Consider the following 18,350-nt stretch of genomic DNA (forward strand, 5'->3'; position numbering starts at 1 on the left):
CCGCCCCACCACCAACTAAACATTGTGACACTGGGGAATATGCTGAGATCGCCACGCACCGAGCCTTGAGCCAGCCCCCAACCAAAGGCAAGGTGAGATGTGGCCTCCTCGGCTCCCCTCAGATAAGTGCAGACTGACAGCGGCGGATGCTCGGCAGCGGTAGCTGGTGCTCTGAGGTCTTCCTAGCTGCTGGGTACCTCCCTTTGCAAAACGGTTTTGCAAGTGCACCTCTCCCAGCGGCTCTGCTCTGCAGCATGGCCAACACACACCCTGCCCACAGAGTCTGATGCTCCTGGGTCCATTCTTCAGTGCCAGTATCATTAGACACCAGCTCCATAGGCTGGTTCCTCATCTCTGCCAAGGTCCTTCCCCTTCAAAATTAACTCCTTAGTCCATGTTCTCTCAGCCTTGGATCTTTCCAGGGTGGCAGAATATGCTGCTTAATCAGAGCCTCTGGAAAACTGGAAATGTCCCTGTCCTTCCAGACCTCCTGGTGAGCTGCCTGGATGCCCCTCACCTCTGAGTACCCTGACTGGAGCTCCATCAGCCAGGAAGCATCCATCCCAGCTGGCCATGTGGCTGGGCTTGTGCTGTCACAGCTTCACACCACATCCCACGCTCCTACATGTATCCCTCATCAAATGCTCTGCTGCACAAGCAGGACTGCCAGGCCTCTTACTTTCCTGGCTGAACATGCTGCAGCAGCAGCAGCACTTACTAGCCAAGAAGGAATCCCACACCATACTCCGCAGGGAAAGTCTCCAAGTACAACCACAACCTCAGCCTGCCTCACCCCAAAAATTGGAGGGCAAAATGCCTTGGTGCATCCTCTTGGCTGCAGACCCTGCACCCGCAGCAGCCAGCTGGAGTGGCCCACCCCACTGCTCCGTTCCGCAGCAAGCCTCAACCGGTCTGCGTGAGCATGCAGACCCAGCGCTGCCCACAGGCTGCCTGCACAGACAGTGGCGTGAGTGCTGCCCGGCACCTGCCTGCACAAGCGTGTTGACCCAGGGCTGCCTGCAGCCACTCCCACCCACACACTGTCCCAGCTGCCCGTGGCTGGTCTCCATCAACAGGTAGACTGGACTGAGCCTGACCAGAGTGGCCTTGCTCTGCAGACGCCCCTTTCCCTGGCCTTATGGACCCTACCTGATGGCCACCCCCAATGGTCCCTCCTCTTCCCGCCCTAAGCTGCAATCACAGCATCTCATGTGGTCCAGGACAGGCACTGACTAGCCTGGCTTGTGAACACGCATCAAAAAACATCACAAACAAAGCCGTCTTGACCAAGGATGGCAGGTTTGCAGGTGGCTTGGGACACTTCAGGAATCCCCAGACAGTCCCTACTTCTTTGACAACCCTGAGCCTGTGCAGAACAGAAAATGCTTTGAGACAAAGGGAATGGTGTGGCACATCCAAGAGACGCTCCCATGGGGAGGGAAGAGGAATGTGCAGAGGTTGGAATGTCTTTAATCCCCATGCACAGGCTCCAGGCACAGTTGCCTCGAGCACTAACAGCCCTTTGACTGTGCTGGCTGAGTCACTTCAGCCTTCCAACATGGGGACATTTTATCATGCACAGGCCTGTACCTCTGAGGGCTGTAAGTCTGCTGAGACTGTCTTGTGCAAGGATCCCGGTGTGATGGGACCTGATCCCAGCATTTTTCTGGTCGTTCAGGCTTAGTGTCTGCCAACAAACAATCCTCCTACTTCTGAAAATAAAACATGACCTCTGAAGAGTTGTGATTTATGCTAGCCCCAGTCAGACTGCTGTGGACAGCAGGTTGTGTGTCCATGTCTGCCAGTGCCTGCAAGCTCCAGTACGGTCACCTGAACAGTGGCAACTCAAGGTGACAATGCACCATCCAGACCAGGTTTTGAGCATTTGCTGGCCTGAATGGTCTTTTCTTGTCACGTCCATCAATGTCCTCAGCTTGTTGAGAAGGCCTGGTGCTGCATTTGATAGTGGCTCATCAAACAGCGCAGTCCTGTAGGACTTTACTCATTGATACGGCTCCTTGAAGACAGAAAATTGCACTCAGCAATTGAGAAACTGCACCAGCCACAGAGGGCATAGGGCTGGGTAGGTGGTGAGATTGCTCCATGGGTGCAAGAATTCAAACTCTGACTAAGGTTGTCTCCAGGGTGGCATGAAGCAGCAGCTTGCAGTAGGAAAGCTAATGAAGTCCAGGAATTTTGTTTGATTTGGAGCCAGAGGCTGATGGAGAGGCAGGAGCACAGACAGATGCTGTTGGAGAAAATCTGAGGCCAGTGGGATCTGGGGTCGCAGGGCTACTGTGTTCCTGTGGACTGAGGTCCAGGTTCACAGACCATGTCTGTGCCTCACTTGATCACCCTGCGGCACGCCTAGGACCCTGATGCAGAGCTCTGCACCTCGCTCCATGCGCACACCCTGGCACTCACCTTCCTTTCCTAGGGGAGCATGAAAGCAGGGAGGGCACAGGTCATGCCTGAAGCTCTCAGGGACATGAAGTCAGGAGATGACTGGTTTGCAGAGTTGTTTGCTCTTTGAAAAGCTGTTCACACAAGTTATGCAGTGGGCCCTTAATGCAGAACATATCGGCCATCCTTGGATCTGGCCTGGAGCCCAGGACTCCTGCTGTGGGTGCTCTCCTCAGTGAGCTACAGCATCGTCCTCCTCCATCTTATACAAGATGAGCATCCCAAAAGGGGAAACGTCATCACTTAAAGAGGGACCCTGTGACCCTGTCCCAGCTCTTCATGTGCCCTGCTCTCCTCTGAACTCATTTGCCATTATCCTTTTATAGCGGTGCCTGGACACCCCAGCACAGAGCAGCCCCAGGGACCAGATGCCACAGCGAGAAGATGTGGTTCTGCTGGTGTGTAGGGACCTCCTTGACATCATCCCCCAGGGCTTGGTACAATTATTCGACCTCCTGCCAAAATCATGTTGTTGAAAGGGATTTTTATGAAAAAAAAAAAAAAAAAGAAAGAATGGCTTAACATGACATGTAAGGACTGACTGCAGCAACCAGGGGCCTGATGGGGGTTGTCCTTTATACCAGACTGTTAGAAAAGCCATCCTGGGACATCCAGTGGTAGATGCAGTATGACTTTTCTTGCTCAAACCTGAGCTCCCAGTGAGCAGAGCTGGGGCTTTCCTAAGCTTGAGACTGAATGAAGAACGTTTTGTTTAATACCAGGGTGGCCCTGTCCCTAGAAAATTATCTAACCCTGCTTGGAAATATTTTTGGCCTCTCTGTATCATGCTCTGATGATGAGTTATTGGAGGTAATTGCATGTCATGTGAAGAAGCACTGCTTCTTGTCCCAGACCTGGCATCCAAAAACTTCTCCAGCTGCCCTGCTGTAGTGAAAAATAGCACTGTCCAGCACTCCAGTGGTTTCAGAGTTCTCTGATGCATCATCCTTAAATATAATTTGTCTCTGCCAAAATGGCTTCGTTTTGGAACTAGTCCATGCTGATGGTGGTCTGGAAAGTCTCGCAGTTTGCGTTGCTGGTTGGAGAAGGGACTTGTAATAGACGGGAGGCAGCAGGATCCAGCAGTAGTATGACAAGGTGTTTTGCTTTAATATCCACTCCAGATACTTCCACTGATCATATGGGAACACTGAGCTCAGATTTCTTAGAGCCACTGAGATCCAATGGGTGTCCCACCAAAAACCCAGCCGCACTTTCTAAAGCCCCACTCCGTATCACTCCGTATTCAGCTGTGCATCTTCTTGACTTGTAACAGGGTTGAACTGTGGTACTTCTTCACTGGGCTGCAGGGCCCAGTATCCCAGCTCCTCAGTACACCTCGACTGTGGAAATAAACCCGTATGCAGGTAATTTCTATTCCTGCCTCCCCACAGGTGAGGATCTGGCATTTCCCCATCCTCTGGCCGTTGCCACCTGGCTGCTCTGCGGCTGCCCCGTGACCTGCAGGGCAGGTCCCAGATGGGACAGAGTGGTCTGGCCAGAGCCTGCCCAGCATCAAGACATGCAGAAGCATCACTTCTGGTGTCCTGCTCCTTGCAGCCCTGTGTAGCAACCCCCACAGAGTGTCTGCCCTCTCCTAAGAGGCCTTGGGTCTCCTGGGATCCCCACCAACCACAGGCAACCTCAGCAGGGCTGCCAGTTATCCCTGTTCACCCACAGGGCCTTTCTCTTTGTCTCCCTGCAGTATCCTGTATTTCCTAGCCCCTCGCTTGCATTCGCTGAGCTCTGTGCCCGTCCTTGGAGGGGCAAGGTTCCTTGTGCAGCCCTGTGTTGTCAGCTGAGGTAGCAACCTTCCCCTCCCAGATATCATCTTGGTCCTTAGCAATAATGCTGAATGTCAGCTCCAGAAGAGATGCTGTAGATCCTTAAACAAGTTCTTCATCTGAGAGGGAACCTTCTATTAATTTGAGTACAGCCTCTCTGCTGCCTTTCTCTACCACATCAAATTTGTCTCCTTTCCTGCTAAGAACAACTCATGCCAGCATTTAATATCTTTCTAAAATAGAGCTAAAGTCATGGTAAATAATGTCTATGCTTTTCTCTCCATTTTCATGGCTTCCTACCCTGTATAGAAAAATAATCAGATTGCTTTGGCACAACTCTTTTTTCACTAGCCACTATTGACATTTGCTTGTTTCCCTGCTTTGTCTTCTGTGTGCATACAAATAATTTAATGGTGAGTCCCCATTTTCTTCCAGAAATGGAAAAGTGTGGCCTATAGCTTCCCTTTCTTAAAGATTGTCTCTTAGTTGCCTTTTTCCAACTTTCCTTTCATGACAGACCTCTGAATCCTCTGCAGTAAAGCTAGCAGTCTCCGCAATGGGACAGTTTCTTGCTTGCATCAGTATCCTTTGGGCTGCCCCTCACTAAGGCCATGCTCTGTCCCTTTGACACTGGCAGTAATTATGACAACCCCCTAACCACCATTTCACTTTTCATGTCACCTCCAACTACTCGTTGAAGGTTTTAGAAATAGAAACTTCAGATATGCAAATCATTCCTTTCTTTAGGCACTTTCCCCAACCCAGCTACCACACTAGCATGTCTCTCTGATCCAGAGGAGCATGTGCCCATGATGTCCCAATTCCAGAAGGAACAAGCAGGTTCATGACAGAGGTTGGTCCAGAGTCAAAAACTTAGCCTGTCCAGAGATGCAGGGATGATAAAGTCAGTAAACTCATATGCGTGGTGCTCCAGGAGGTCAGTGAGAGAGGATAGCAGCTGGCCAGGTCAGAAATACCCCTCGGTTTCAGTTCTGACTCTGCCTGAGTCGCTAGAGCCAGGCAGGCACTGACCCCTGGGGCAGGAGCACTGCCACCCAGTGTCTCCTCCTCCCCAATCTCTGGTGTAGTTACCTCCGTGTCCATGGCCCTTCTCCATGCCCTTATGCTCACTTCCATTTCTAAGAAGTCCTCCTGGGTCCTGCACGTTCAGCCAACAGCTCCAGTCACCTGCTCTCTCTCAAGCTCCTGGGCTGGTTTGGGTTTTTTCCACAACAGCCCCAGTCACTGCTGCAAGCTGTGCCGATGCTGCGAAGCCCCTTAGCAAACACCTATGATGGAGTGGCTCCTCATCCGTTGTGGTTGCAGCTGTCTCACAAGTTGAATAAGAAACCTGCCCACAGGCTAGTTTCCAGAGACCCTGCAGAGGTAACCGCCACTGGCACATACTGGGAGAAGGGTGTCTTGCACAAGGATAAGTACAGGACAACTCAGCTGAAAGCACCGGTATTGCTCTGGACTAACAGATGCATGTGTGCAGTGGAGAGGCCCCTATACGGTCACATCCTCCCAGTGGATCCCCCTTTGCAGCACCCAGCTCACCCTTGGGACCCTCTGCTGCAGGATCCTGGGCCAGCCTGACTGCAGATCTCCCGCCTGCAGCCTGCAAGCTTGCTTAAGAGTCTTGGGTGACAAACGTGCTGTTTTCCAGTCTCTCCAGCTTTCCAGTCAAGAGTCCAGGACAGCTTCAGACACAAGCTGCAACGTCCTCCACTTTGTGTCAGGCTTTTTTTTTTTAAACAAGTTTTCTTTTTTCTAATTATAGGATGTTGCAGAACAATCAGCTGAGTCGCATCCCTGCAGAGGCACTGAGAGATCTTCCAAACCTCCAATCTCTGTAAGTCATTAAAAATCAATGCTGTGAGCTGCACGGTCCCTTGGGGGCCCTGGGCTTCCCAGCATTTGAGTCATTAGTTCCTTTGTCAAGGATGTTCTGTCCCGTCTTCCTTTTCTCTTCCAATTAAAGCAAAGATTACTGTCACTTAGCATAGAAGGGAGAGGAGGGTGGTTTTCGTGGAAGGAACGCTGTCTTGGTAAAGGATGTTGAAATTACAGCTCCCCTTGTGTGTGTCGTGATGAAAAGGCTACCAGTGTCAATGCATATTTCAAGGAATGCTGGAAAATACCCACCCAGAAGGGGCTCTGTCCTCTCCACTGCAGACCTGCCAGGGAGCACAGAGGACCCTCTGCTCTGTCAACATGCGAGCTGTGCTGTTTTACCCACGTAGAGGGTGGTTATGTCAGGGTAGAAATGCTTTAAAACACTTTTAGTGATCCAGCCACAAGAAGAAGCTGGGGCTGTGATCGTGCTTTTCCTTTAAAGTATCTGTATCTGCAATAGGTTTGTGCTACTATATTGACTAAAAATCACACAGCACTGAAACATTTGCAGTTTTCCTGGGTAGGGACACACGTGCAACCAGATCCTGGCAGTGCCGCTGAATTTAGGGCAGGTCTGTTTGAGAATCACCCAGCCGGCGTAAGCAGCAGTGCCAAAGCGTGTATGAGCATCCTGAATTGGGCTGAACCACTGCAAAACTAACGTTAACCCTCACCCTTAACTTCAGTCCTAGCCTTACTGTGTCTTTTTATCATAGAATTGTTGGCTGTAAGTGGTGTCTGGGGATCTCCAGGCCAGCCTCCCGCTAGGAGCAGGACTATCACAGCAGTGACAGTGCCTCCACCAATAGGCGGGGCAGTTGCAGCTTTGTCTATCCAAGCCTTGAAACCCTCCAGGCATGGAGATTCCCCCCTTGCTGGTGACCTGGCTGGGGGTTGTCCCTCCTGGGGAAGAAGCTTTTCCTCAAGTCCAACCTAAAAATCCTGGAGCACAATTTGTGGTTATTACTCTTTGATCACTGGGAACCACCCAGAAGAGCTTGGCTCCATCATCCTTAGCTGTGGGTCACTAGCAGATCCCATTTTAGCTGCTTCTCTGCTAGGTGAAACCAACCCAGCTCCTCCCACCTCTACTCATGGAGCAGGTGCTCTGGGACCCTGACTCAGTGGCCAGCCCTCCACTGGACCCGTCTGGTTCCTCTTCATCCTTCTTACACCGGGCAGCCCACAACTGGGCACAGTTCTCCATGTGTGGCCCTCCCAGCACCAAGTAGGAGTTTCTGCAAATATTAATTTAAATATTAATTTGCAGTGGGGGTGTTAGCTATGCAATATGCGAATGTTCTCTCTGCCAGGAGAGATTTGAAACATTTGTTGCTGAAAGATTATTGGCACATGGTTGTGGCTGTTATTAAAATGTGTTGACATCACCACCAGTGCCAGAGTCAAGACCCCCCACTCCGGGGGTTTGGAGATTATATTGTTTTCCAAGTGACTTCCCTCTCAAGGGTGATGTGACATGGAAGGTCACTGCAATGGGTCTGCCCCAGGAGCGCCCCTTTCTCCCCTCAGCCTGTCTCTCCTATGCCCATGAAAACGTGTGACAACCAGTGCCACCAGAGCCCATGGTTGGATAGGCCCAACCTTTGCTTCTGAAGGTTCAAATGCCTGGAGGCACCACTGTTGCTTTGGCCACCTGGTCTGGGGCACACACCGTGGATGGATGGCCACCTTGGCTGCCACTGAGAGGTCCCCTCAGCCCACAGCCCCCCCACCGAAATACCACAAGGCACACAAGAAATGCAAAATGCTCCAAGAAGCTGCTCGTAGCACATTTGGGCTTCATTTAAGACTTAGGATGGGAAGATAGCTTATCTTGAATCAACACATATGTACCTGCTCTTAGTGCACTTTGAGGCCACCTCGTCTAGTGTAGGCCCCCCCACATGTCTCTAAAGTTGGGTGAGGAGGGAGAGGTTGGGCCAGTGGGGGTCTTGTGTTCTGCCTGCAGAAACCGAAGAGCAAGAGCAAATTTTGGGAAGAAATAAGCTACTTCAGACAACCTGAGGGAGACTAGGCTTGGGATAAAATCAGAGGGCTGAGTATCAGGGCATGGCTGGTTTCAAGAGCCACAGCAGCAAGGGCAAGAGAGGTTGCTGTAGGCAGTTGTGTCCCATTTGCCCCAGAGCGTGCTGCCCCAGTCAGGAGATCCCATCCAGGTCCAAGGTGACTGAGCAGGGACTTCCTGTCTTTCTCCAGCAGCCTTGGCCCTTTGGACCAACCTGTTTGGGCTGTTATTGCCCTCTCAAAGCTCCCCTCAGATCTTCCTTCCCAGCAGTGCACAAGCATCTGTGCCCAGTCCCTCTGGGGTCCATCACTCCTCCTCTCCTCACCATCTGTTTTTGGGATATCTGCCCTCATCCTCCTGAACCAGGGCTGCCTCTTCTGAGCCTTCCCCAGATCCTTCTGTGAGGCTCAGTTTCCCTTCCCAGCCACTCATTGGACCCAAATTCCTGTCCCCTACACAAACCATGCACAGGAGGGACCGAGACAGTGGCCCCTGACTCCTGTCTTTCTCTTAAAAACAAGAAAAAAATCTGTTAGGCCTGACAAGACCTGCGTTGGGGGCAGGAGAGCGGGCAACAACTTCTGACCTGCAGGACTGCTCCACCCAATGCCCCCAGCTACACCAGCCAGACCCACAGCTTATCCGCCAGCCACCAGGCACAGGGAGAGCAAACACGTTCAAAGGAAGGCTCCTGCTGGGAAAATAAGCATTTCATGGGATGGAGCTTAAAGTGCCACTACAGCCGAGGGAACCTGGATACATGTTCTCATGGTCACAGGCTGCCCAGGGCTTCTGGACCATCATTACACAGATTACTGTTTAATTAAACACCCTTTTTAGGAGGCTTAACTTTGAGGACTGGCAGAGAATATCAGAAAATAAGAGGTGTGCATTGGGAAAACAGCACAATCCCTTGTGGCAGATGCGCTGTCGGCAACACTTCTCCCCCTGAGCCAGACCGGCATCCCACTCACCAGCTTAGGAAGGTGGGACCTGCTGTGGTTGGGCTGGATCTTCTTCATCACATCTCACCTGATCAGAGAAACTGGAAAGGGATTAGCTAAGCCACAGGGCATCAGCAAATTAGTGGGAACTGTTAGACACAGCAAACTGTGGGGCAAGATGCTGTGGATCTTTCCCCATTAGGATAATAACACCAGCACACACTGTGCTTTCCACAGAGTTCACTCACTGTAGGTCTTACTCTGCACCGGCAAGAACGACACAAGCATGGGAAGGCAAAGTGCTCTTCCATAGGGCAACAACGAAGTCAGGAGTAGGACCTAGGTGTCCTGGCTTCACGTGCCACATTAAGGTGTTTCCATGCCTCACCCAAGACTCTGCAATGACACGACTGGTGTGTAACACCACCAGTCACCAGGAGAGGAAGTATTTGGAACGGGCTGTGTGAAGGATTAAAAGCTCCAGGAGAGAGGTTTCTGCAACAAAAAGCAAACAGCAAAGCAGTAGTATCTTCTGTAGGTCTCACATCAGTGAACTCATCTCACCCATCCAGCTCTTTCTGTGCTTACGAGAATTCAGGGCAAGGCCATAAGAGATCCATCAGGTCCCCTACAGTCACTTTTCCATGTGTGCCCCTACGGCTGGGTCCAGATCTTCAAGCTGGAGGGGCAGTTTGAAGGGGAAGTAAAAGTTTCAGAAGCGTCCCGCGCAATGGAGCCCTCTCCCCTGGCCGAGCTCCCAGGCAGAAGGTGCCTCTCAGAAGGCCCTGATGGCAGAACTGGCTGCAGTAAAACCTGCCCTCAGTACGGAGAGTACAGGAGGCGGCTGTTCTCTGACACGGTCATTCTCCACAGACCGTTACTCTCTAATAGGACAGGCACGAGCCAGCTCTGCCCCATGAGACACTGCCTGTGTCTCCAGCTTGGCCACTTGAAAGTGTGGAAGGCACATGCAGAAAAAGACGATGATTTGCACTTTCTCCTCTTTATACAGAAACTGTACAACAGAAAACCCTTGGCCATGGTGAAGGCCCAAGACCCGTGTCTGGTAACTAAGCCTAGCACAGCCGCGAGGCATAGCCCTGCTCTGGGTGGATGGGGACATTTCTGAAGACACTGTGTGTTATAAGCTTGTACCACTGCTGCATCTCACACTGAAAACATGGCCTGCCGGGTCTGCACCCTGTGCTGCTCCCACAAGGCAGAATCCAGCGCTTGCAGAGTCTCCTTCTAGGTCGTGTTCAGAGATGCTCTTCTGTAGCCACTTTTTCTTTCTCTGTCCATTCCAACAGGGAAAAGTTTCATAAAGATAAATGACACCAGATTTGAAAAACAGGAGTGGCACAGTGTGGACAGTCACCACGTCTTAAGCCTGACACAGAGCTAAGATGTTCTGCTTGGTTTTCCCTGGTGCTGCCATGACTGCTCTAAACCGCAAGTCAAGAGCCTCCAGTACAGGTCTGCATTAGAGACCTTTTTTTCCCTTTTTTTTTTTCAAATATTTGAGTCATTTTCCACAAGTTTATGAGACTCTTGTGTATTCATTGCCAAAAAATTAGCCAGCCTGGAACACCCATAGGCCATCCACAGCGTGGTTTCCGAGCATTACTGGTGAGGCTATCTGAGACCCAGTGTACTCATGTTGCCCAGAGCCTATTTTTTTCCATCCAGAAGGGGAGGTGGCTTTATGGCACATCATGACAGCTACCGGACTTGCATGGCATTTCGTGGAATATTAACTGTTTGCTCTGCAAGTTGGTAACACATACTAAGCAGGCAGGACAGCTGCAAAGCACAGTGAAAACAGGAGCCAACAGAAGTGGGATGGAACAGGCAGCTGCGCTAGACAGAAAGGGATTGTGTGCTGGTTATTTTCTTACTCTTTCAGATATTTGCATTTGATGCCCACATTCATCATTCTGGGATTCAGGCAGGATTTGAAGGGAAAGTATGTATCTCTTACAGACAAGCTGACATAGGAGAGGAAAAATGAACAGACTTCTGGATACGTAAGACTTTTCTCAGGTTTAAAACAGAAGCAGCCAAACTAAGTGGAAGTTAAGAAAAATTGTTTTGAGCGTAGCTCTTCCAGTAGGACTTACCAGGCAATTCAAGGGTTGAGGTGGCCACAGGGCGACAGAAGGAGGTGCTTCTAGCCACTGTGGGACAGAGAGAGGTTGCCTGCACAGCACCAAGTTAGAGCTGAAATGCAGCAAAAACCTAATGTGTCAGTAGAGTCTCTGAGATAGAAAGCAAAAGATAATGATTTAATAAACTCCAGTTGTCTCCAAAGATGGCAGCTATCTTGCCTTTTGAGCATTCAGAGAGGTTACCCAATGAGACAGGACACATGCACTCAAGCCTTGGTAGCACTTGGAATTGAACTGCTGGTCCCTTTGCTGCACTGCTGGGGTCCAAGCTACGGTCCCAGGCATCAGGCATGTTCAGTCCTGTACCGAAGTCCCTCTGCTTGCTGGCTGAGACTGCCAGACAGTGCAGGCAGCCAGACGCTCTTTGGTCTCCGCAGGATGCGTGCTGTGAGGCCATGGTACCAGCTAGGAAGTTTGCAGCAAGTTTGGGAGTCTCTAACAGCAGAACATCAACTTGTATGTACATGCTCAAGGAAAGTCCAGGCAGAAAGAGACTCCAATAAATGTCACTCAGAGAGCAGAGGGAAAGATATTCCTCCTTTTTTTTTTTTTGGAGGGGGGGATGATGCACAGGGAAGCAGGAGTCTTCTGTCCAGAATGGTCAGAGAGTCTGTGGCACAGTCAGGGCATGAACCCAACTCTCCAGAGTACTTTGCTCCCAGGAAACCTTGTTCCACATTGGAGCCCTCTTGCATTGCACACACACCCTGCAGCTTTTTTTGTGGCAGCCTGAACAAATGACTCCACCTGCGGGGAAAGGAAGCAGCAGCTCTCTGTTAGCATGGCCTGGGTACTGCTCTCACATGTCTCTAGAAGACCAGAAATAAGGGAGGAGAACCACTGGCCAGGTGTCTCAAAGACCATGCTTACACTCTCTCCCTCTGTGGGCCTCTCCCTGCTCTTCCCTTCTGATTTGGCCAAGACGAGGATCCATCTTCATGCAAGGAACCTCCTCAAAGCTGCCGACCCATGAGCTTCAGGTGCACAGGATTGTCCATGGCAGGTGTCCATGGCCACCCGCAAAATAAACGTGTTGTGGTGCAGGAACCAGCTACGGGAGGGCACTAATTTTAACTAGCCTCAATGATGCATACTGCCTCTCAGGGAACCTAAGTTACTGAAACTCCAGCCCTTCACAGGACAGACAGCATAACAAAAAACTGACTTTGGGGCTAGGCAAGTTTAGGTGAGATGGGAGGGTCAGGATGTTCCCCTGTGGATGCTCTCCAAGAGTGTGCTCCCATTGCCCTGTGTGATCCGCCCATACCTTTTCTAATCAAGGAAGATGCAGTCCTGAGTTTTGGCAAATAGTGTTTCAAACATGCTAACAGGGCAACCTCCTACAAACTCTAACACAGGTGCTGGGAAGACCGGCAAACCAGGTGGAGGTTTCCCATCATTCAACATCAGTCTGTGCCAAGGGCATTCATAGGTCTAGGACACCCATTCCCCACCACTTCATGTGCTGACCCAAAGCTTGGCCACTCCAGGCTGGCTTACTGCATATCACAAGTACCTCTCATCAGGGACTTCATGTGGCCTGGGTGACCCCTCCTCCAGAGGGAGGCATCCCCTATGGGGGTTCAGCACTTCCCAGCCAGAAGTGTTCATGATTCACTTTGACCCATGGATGCCAGCCAGCCTGAGGAGGCAAGTGTCAAATCCACCCAAATACCCCCATCCACATCAGAGACACCTGTCCTTACAAACACCCTTCATCACAGGTTCTCTGAAGCTGCAGCCATGCCCGTGGGGCCAGAACCAGACCTGCCCTGCTCCCTGTCAGCTACAGGATGTGGAGGTATCACTGCCTGGAGCCCACGCTGTCAGGAAGGACACCTTGGCAGGGAGCACTAGCTGAATACACAGAGGAATTTGGATTTCAAAATAAGAGAATACAAAGCTCTGGAGACTGACCCTCCTACCAAGTGTGAGGGAGCTGCTTCCCAGCAGGCTTGCTTTATCTGGGAAGCATGTTGGGAAGCCCAGTGGGGAGGATTAGAGAGAACACGCACACCTGATGGCAATGCTCTGAGCCCTGCAAAGGGTGCCAAAGCTTTACGTAATGCTCTGATCTAGTTGTGATCCCCTGGCAGAGTATCTGGTTACCAGTGGTTTTTAGGTGCAGTAACAACATACCATGTGTATTCTGGAAGAGTCGTGTGTCAGTCTAATTAACGACTTTGTGGTTTGTGAGCACTTACCTAAAGCAGATGGGCACTGTGTCTGTTCCTCTGCCAGGCTGAAGGAGTCCAAGGTATTTCAAAGTGAGCAGGTGCTATAAATTATAATTACCAGGCTTGCAGAGGTAGAGAAAGCAAAGAGAAAAGAAACTCGATGGATTAAGAGATCAAGATAAACTCTTGGGTTTTCTTTTCCAAATAGTTATGGAGAGTGATGAGAATGGCTGGCTCTTTCTGGAGTTTCTCTCAGATCAGCACTTTGGGAAGGTGCTTAGCGTGCGTCTGGCTCCTCCGGGTGGGTGTTGCTGACAGCAATTTGGAGGGGGAAGGGGGAAATAGTGCCAGCCAGAAGAATGTCAAAGTTTTTCCAGTATGGGTGGCTAAATGGTGGCCTCAGGACAGTCCCTCACCTGACTTGGAGGCCAGGGGCTCCAGGAGGATAAGATTTTTAAGTGGCCCAGTGCAGCTTTCCCAAAGTTACCACTGTAGCTCAGCTCCACTGTATCAGCCTGTGATTTCAGTGTGGCAATCTGATTTCTAGCCTGTGGCCATGAATCCCAGAGCTCTGTGCATTTCCTTGGGGTTCCTTCCTCCAGACTGGGGAGGAACTACACTAATAGCTAATTACTGGGGTTTTGAGAGACTTTGAGCCTCCCTAGGATAGTAGCAGGTTTTCTGACCCACTAAGACACAGCAGCACAGCCACAAGGCTTCCAGAGTCACATTTCTGTCTGATACAGTCATGTACTCATTTATCTCCCGCCCATGGTAGCTCATTTCTCCTCCCACAGGGACTTGTGGCTGCATGTCGCCTCATGATCACCCCAAGATCATAGACATAACTGGCATAGAGACACTAACATAGGTAATGTCATCTAACACCCCGGTGGGACACCAGCAGTGCGGGAGCGTCCAGCTGAGCTCGTTTATATGTGTTTGAGCAGCACCCTTTAGTCAAGAGAGAGAAGTAGATGCACAGGGGAAGCAAATAATCTCCTGGAAGTAGGCACCTGCCTTTGGAGACGGATCACTCACAGTGGTGCCTGCTCCTCTTCATTCAAAGCTGGAGAGGGACACACAGTTCAAAAGGAGCCTTCTGCGTATAGTTGAGATGACTCCTAGCTGGGATGCCCACCTGTGTATCAAACACAATGTCCTCATTAAGTCCTTGGTACCTGGAGCATGGCATTTGAATCAGGGAGATAACCACAGCTCTAGCCCGTCCCTTGGCCTGCATGTGCAGGGATTTGTTCAGAAACATCTAAACATTTGGTAACCCTGCTCCAGAGGAGACAAAGCATGTAAATCATAGTCCATCAATGCTAAAACTTGGGAAAAGAGGGAACTAGAAGTCTGGTGTCTTCACTAAAGGTCTGCAAAAGCCGTTCAGTCCAATAAAGTAATTTTCAGAGATTTCTGCCTGGCCCAAGTCATCAGCGACTCTCAGGGCCTTGGACCAGCCTTGACTGTGGGATTTCCCCACACCTGCTGCTGCCCCAGCAGCCTCCAGCACACTGAGATACCCCACTTGCATTTACAAGCACAGAAACCCACTGTGGCACGTGAGACTTGGAGAATGGTTCCCAGCCCCTTATCAACAAATGTCCCCATTGCACTCGCCCCCTCCCGTGCCATCAGTTGCTCCTATCTCTCAGTCACGCCCCACTCCCTGCCCTGCGATGTTCCCTTTCCCCAATAGCAGCTGCAGCACTTCCCTTCATGAGGAGTGAAGCAAAAAGATCCTGCACCATGAGGTTGGGCTCTTCTTGCCTCCTTTCTACAATGGACTTTGATTTTTCTCTTGTCGTGCAGGCAAGATGTACCATAATGCTAGGAAACACTGGCTTCGGTCCTTGCAGGCAGTTCATTAGCCCTGTATCCCAAATGGACTGACTCTCCTGCTGTTGGCCTTGATGGCACGTTTGCTAAAGCAAAGGAGGCCCAGGAGAAAAACCTGTGACTGTGTCTGTATCTGCCTTCTGTCTCAGTGACTCCTCCTGCGTACAGTACGCGAGGAAAGCAACTACAGACAAGCAAGAGACATTCCCTCCATGCCAGCATGTGTCAGTCACCTAGAGCAAACCATTTTCTTCTCCCTAGTGGCTGATGCGCCCAGTACACAGTCAGCCATCACCACTGCAACCATGCACAGGTGGTGGGCGACAGCGCAATAGGTTCCATTATCTGGGGTGTTGTCCTTGGTCTCATTTTAGCTCTCCTTTCTCCCTCACAGTCTTTGTTCAAGGCATCCCTCCGAAATATTTGCAGGATTCACTTGCCACTCTGCAATTCTGTCATCCCCAGCTGAAGTCAGCCACGGTCTCCCTGAGGAGGACACCAGTCCCATCAGCACTGGTCCTGCCAACACCACTGTCCCATTTCAGGTGGTTGTATGACAGCAGTGTGTCCTCTTTCCATCTGTCCTGCAGAAGGATTTGATGCCTTCATAAGCTGATGGCATTCAACCTGGAGGACTAACTGTATAAGGCACAAACTGTCATATACATTGTTTTTAAAAACATTGCAAGCATTTTCATGTTTTCTACAGATATTATTTCCCATTATATTCTGACTTTACTCCAGCTTTACTTGACTCATAATCTCTTAGCGCTAAATCAGCCTGACAGTACACTCCTTGCATACAGGTTAATTTTACCTTGAACTAAAATAATCCAGTTCCTCCAACCCACTGGTTCACTTCTCTGATAGCTTTAGCAGGAACCTTTTTGAGTTTTATGGAAATGCAATAAAGACTACTTCATCCCCTGTCCCTCAAGGCAGGCAATTATTTTTATACATATGGCCAGAGATTAAAATGCAAAGAATGACTTATAGCAATTTGAGGACATGTGGACTTTGATGTAGACAATGGAGGAAAGCTCTTCCCACCTGATCAGATTCTCAGAAGCATATAAATTCTTATGACAGAAGGAAGAAAAACTTATTTTGGAACCAGCATGTCCTGAAGAGCTCAGTCAATTCAGCCCTCGTTTCATTACTTTGATCTCTCTGAGATTTGACAGTTTGCTGTTAACAGCAATACTCTACTCTATAAATCACATGTGATGCAGTAAGGTTTAAGAAAGGTGTTGTTTTCATTGGGTGTTTAGAGGATAAAAGCTCTGGAAAAAAAACAGGAATCTATAAAGTCAGCATAACATAGCAGTGACTTACAATCTGTTGGCACAGAAGTTGTCTTGTGGCAAGACCACCTCAGTCCTGTAACATGATTTATTGACTACAGGGCCTTTCTGGAGTACAATAAAAAAGGGGTCAGGGAAAAGCAGTGAGGTGGTTTTTGTTGCCAAATCTGAAAATGGACTGAAACAAAGCAATTGCAAGTGCTTTCTTGGCGATTGCTCCTGCTGCTGAGAGCACAGGACCTCAAATTTCACCTGTTATAGACCACTTTGAAGCAGAAAGCATGCCTGTGGCAGGAAAGAGAGCCCAGAACAAGTGTCACGATGCAGACAATGTGCTAAAGTTCCTTCCACTCTAGAGGACACTTGCTGCTCAAAACCTTCCTGACCCATCTCTGAAACCACCTCTTCTCAGCAGGCAGCTCTGGAGAGGAGCACAGCTAAGTCAGCGGAGTTTGTCCCCATTCTTGTTTTCAGAAGTCTGGTCTCCATTTTGGTATTTCAAGTGTTTAATGGTATTTCTACACAGAAGAATGTCTAGGAGGGGCCAAGAGCAGATGTCTACCACATCCAAGTGAACACCACAGTCAGGTGTGCCACACATCTGGAGGTACTGCAGGTAACCTCCATGCAGTGATGTAGCCATGGTGTGGTGAGTTCTTGCTGAAGTTTGCCTGCTGTTAGTATTCCTCGCTGGCTGTATAGAACCAGGATCCTCTCTGCTTCCATGTGCCATGATCCTTCCTCCCAGGTGTAGTGTGCACATTCTGAGATTCACCTGGAAATGGCAAGGTGGCCCCTGAAGCTTGTATAGTTGAGCCAGTCCATAGATAGGGAGGAAATCACAGAATCACAGAATGTCCTGAGTTGGAAGGGACCCGCAAGGAGCATCGAGTCCAGCTCCCGTCCCTGCACAGGACACCCCAAATTCACACCGTGCCTCTGAGGGCGTTGTCCAAGTGCTTCTGGAATATCGCCAGGCTGCCGTGATGCCTCCCTGGGGACCCTGTTCCAGGGCTCCACCACCCTCTGGGGGAAGAACCTTTTCCTAAATGTTACAGTTGTGTTTTCTTTCTTTGGCTTCAGGGGGGCTGATGTCCCTGGAAAGGACTGGGGCTCTCCTCCTCTACAGGCACATCTTGTAATTTGGTTCGGGAATGATAAGCCAAATTCAGAGAGGTTACTCATTTCTAGCATACACTTTGAGCCAACAAGACTTTCCTGGTTCTGTGTACCACAGGCTACTATCCAACCCGCTGCTCACCTGCTCTTTTCTCCACTTCACCCAGTGCATGATCAGCCTGAGCTGCCACTGCAGACCTGTGCTTGTCACCAGGATGGGCAGCAATAGCTTGGCAATATCAGGCCGTGTTCGAGGAGAAAAAGCTGCGTTAAAATACAAATCCAGTTTAAGATTCAGATTTTGGAGTTGTTTGTCTGCTTACACTGACCTGATCCAAGTCAGGGTTCAAGATTATCCAAGACTGGGAAACAAGGTGTGTGGCTGGACCTTATTTCTTATTCCGGCGGCTTTCTCTGCCATTCATCCTGTCTCCTCATGTTGTTTACAGAGTGTTGCCCCGTCCCTTTGAAGAGCACTAGCATTTTAACTGCAATGATGAGCAGTAATACATTTTTAAAAGCCGTTGGCAAATCCACTTGGGAGAAAATGCATCACCCTCTTTTATAGGGGCAAAAACTGTGGCTTAGTCACTGTGTTCTTGGTAGGACCCAACCAGCAGC

The 18,350-nt window shown here is 50.1% G+C and overlaps 1 protein-coding gene across 1 annotated transcript in view; it reads left to right on the forward strand.

Moving 5' to 3' along the window:
- LGR6 (leucine rich repeat containing G protein-coupled receptor 6) overlaps positions 1-18,350 on the forward strand; it is a 144,160-nt gene that overhangs the window by 67,810 nt on the left and 58,000 nt on the right. Inside the window, exon 4 of the mRNA XM_064471878.1 lies at positions 6,031-6,102. Coding sequence (XP_064327948.1) covers positions 6,031-6,102 — 72 coding nt within the window. The remainder of the gene's footprint in view (positions 1-6,030; positions 6,103-18,350) is intronic.

This window comes from Phalacrocorax carbo, chromosome 23 (assembly GCF_963921805.1).
Source record: "Phalacrocorax carbo chromosome 23, bPhaCar2.1, whole genome shotgun sequence".
NCBI classification, from domain to species: Eukaryota; Metazoa; Chordata; class Aves; order Suliformes; family Phalacrocoracidae; genus Phalacrocorax; species Phalacrocorax carbo.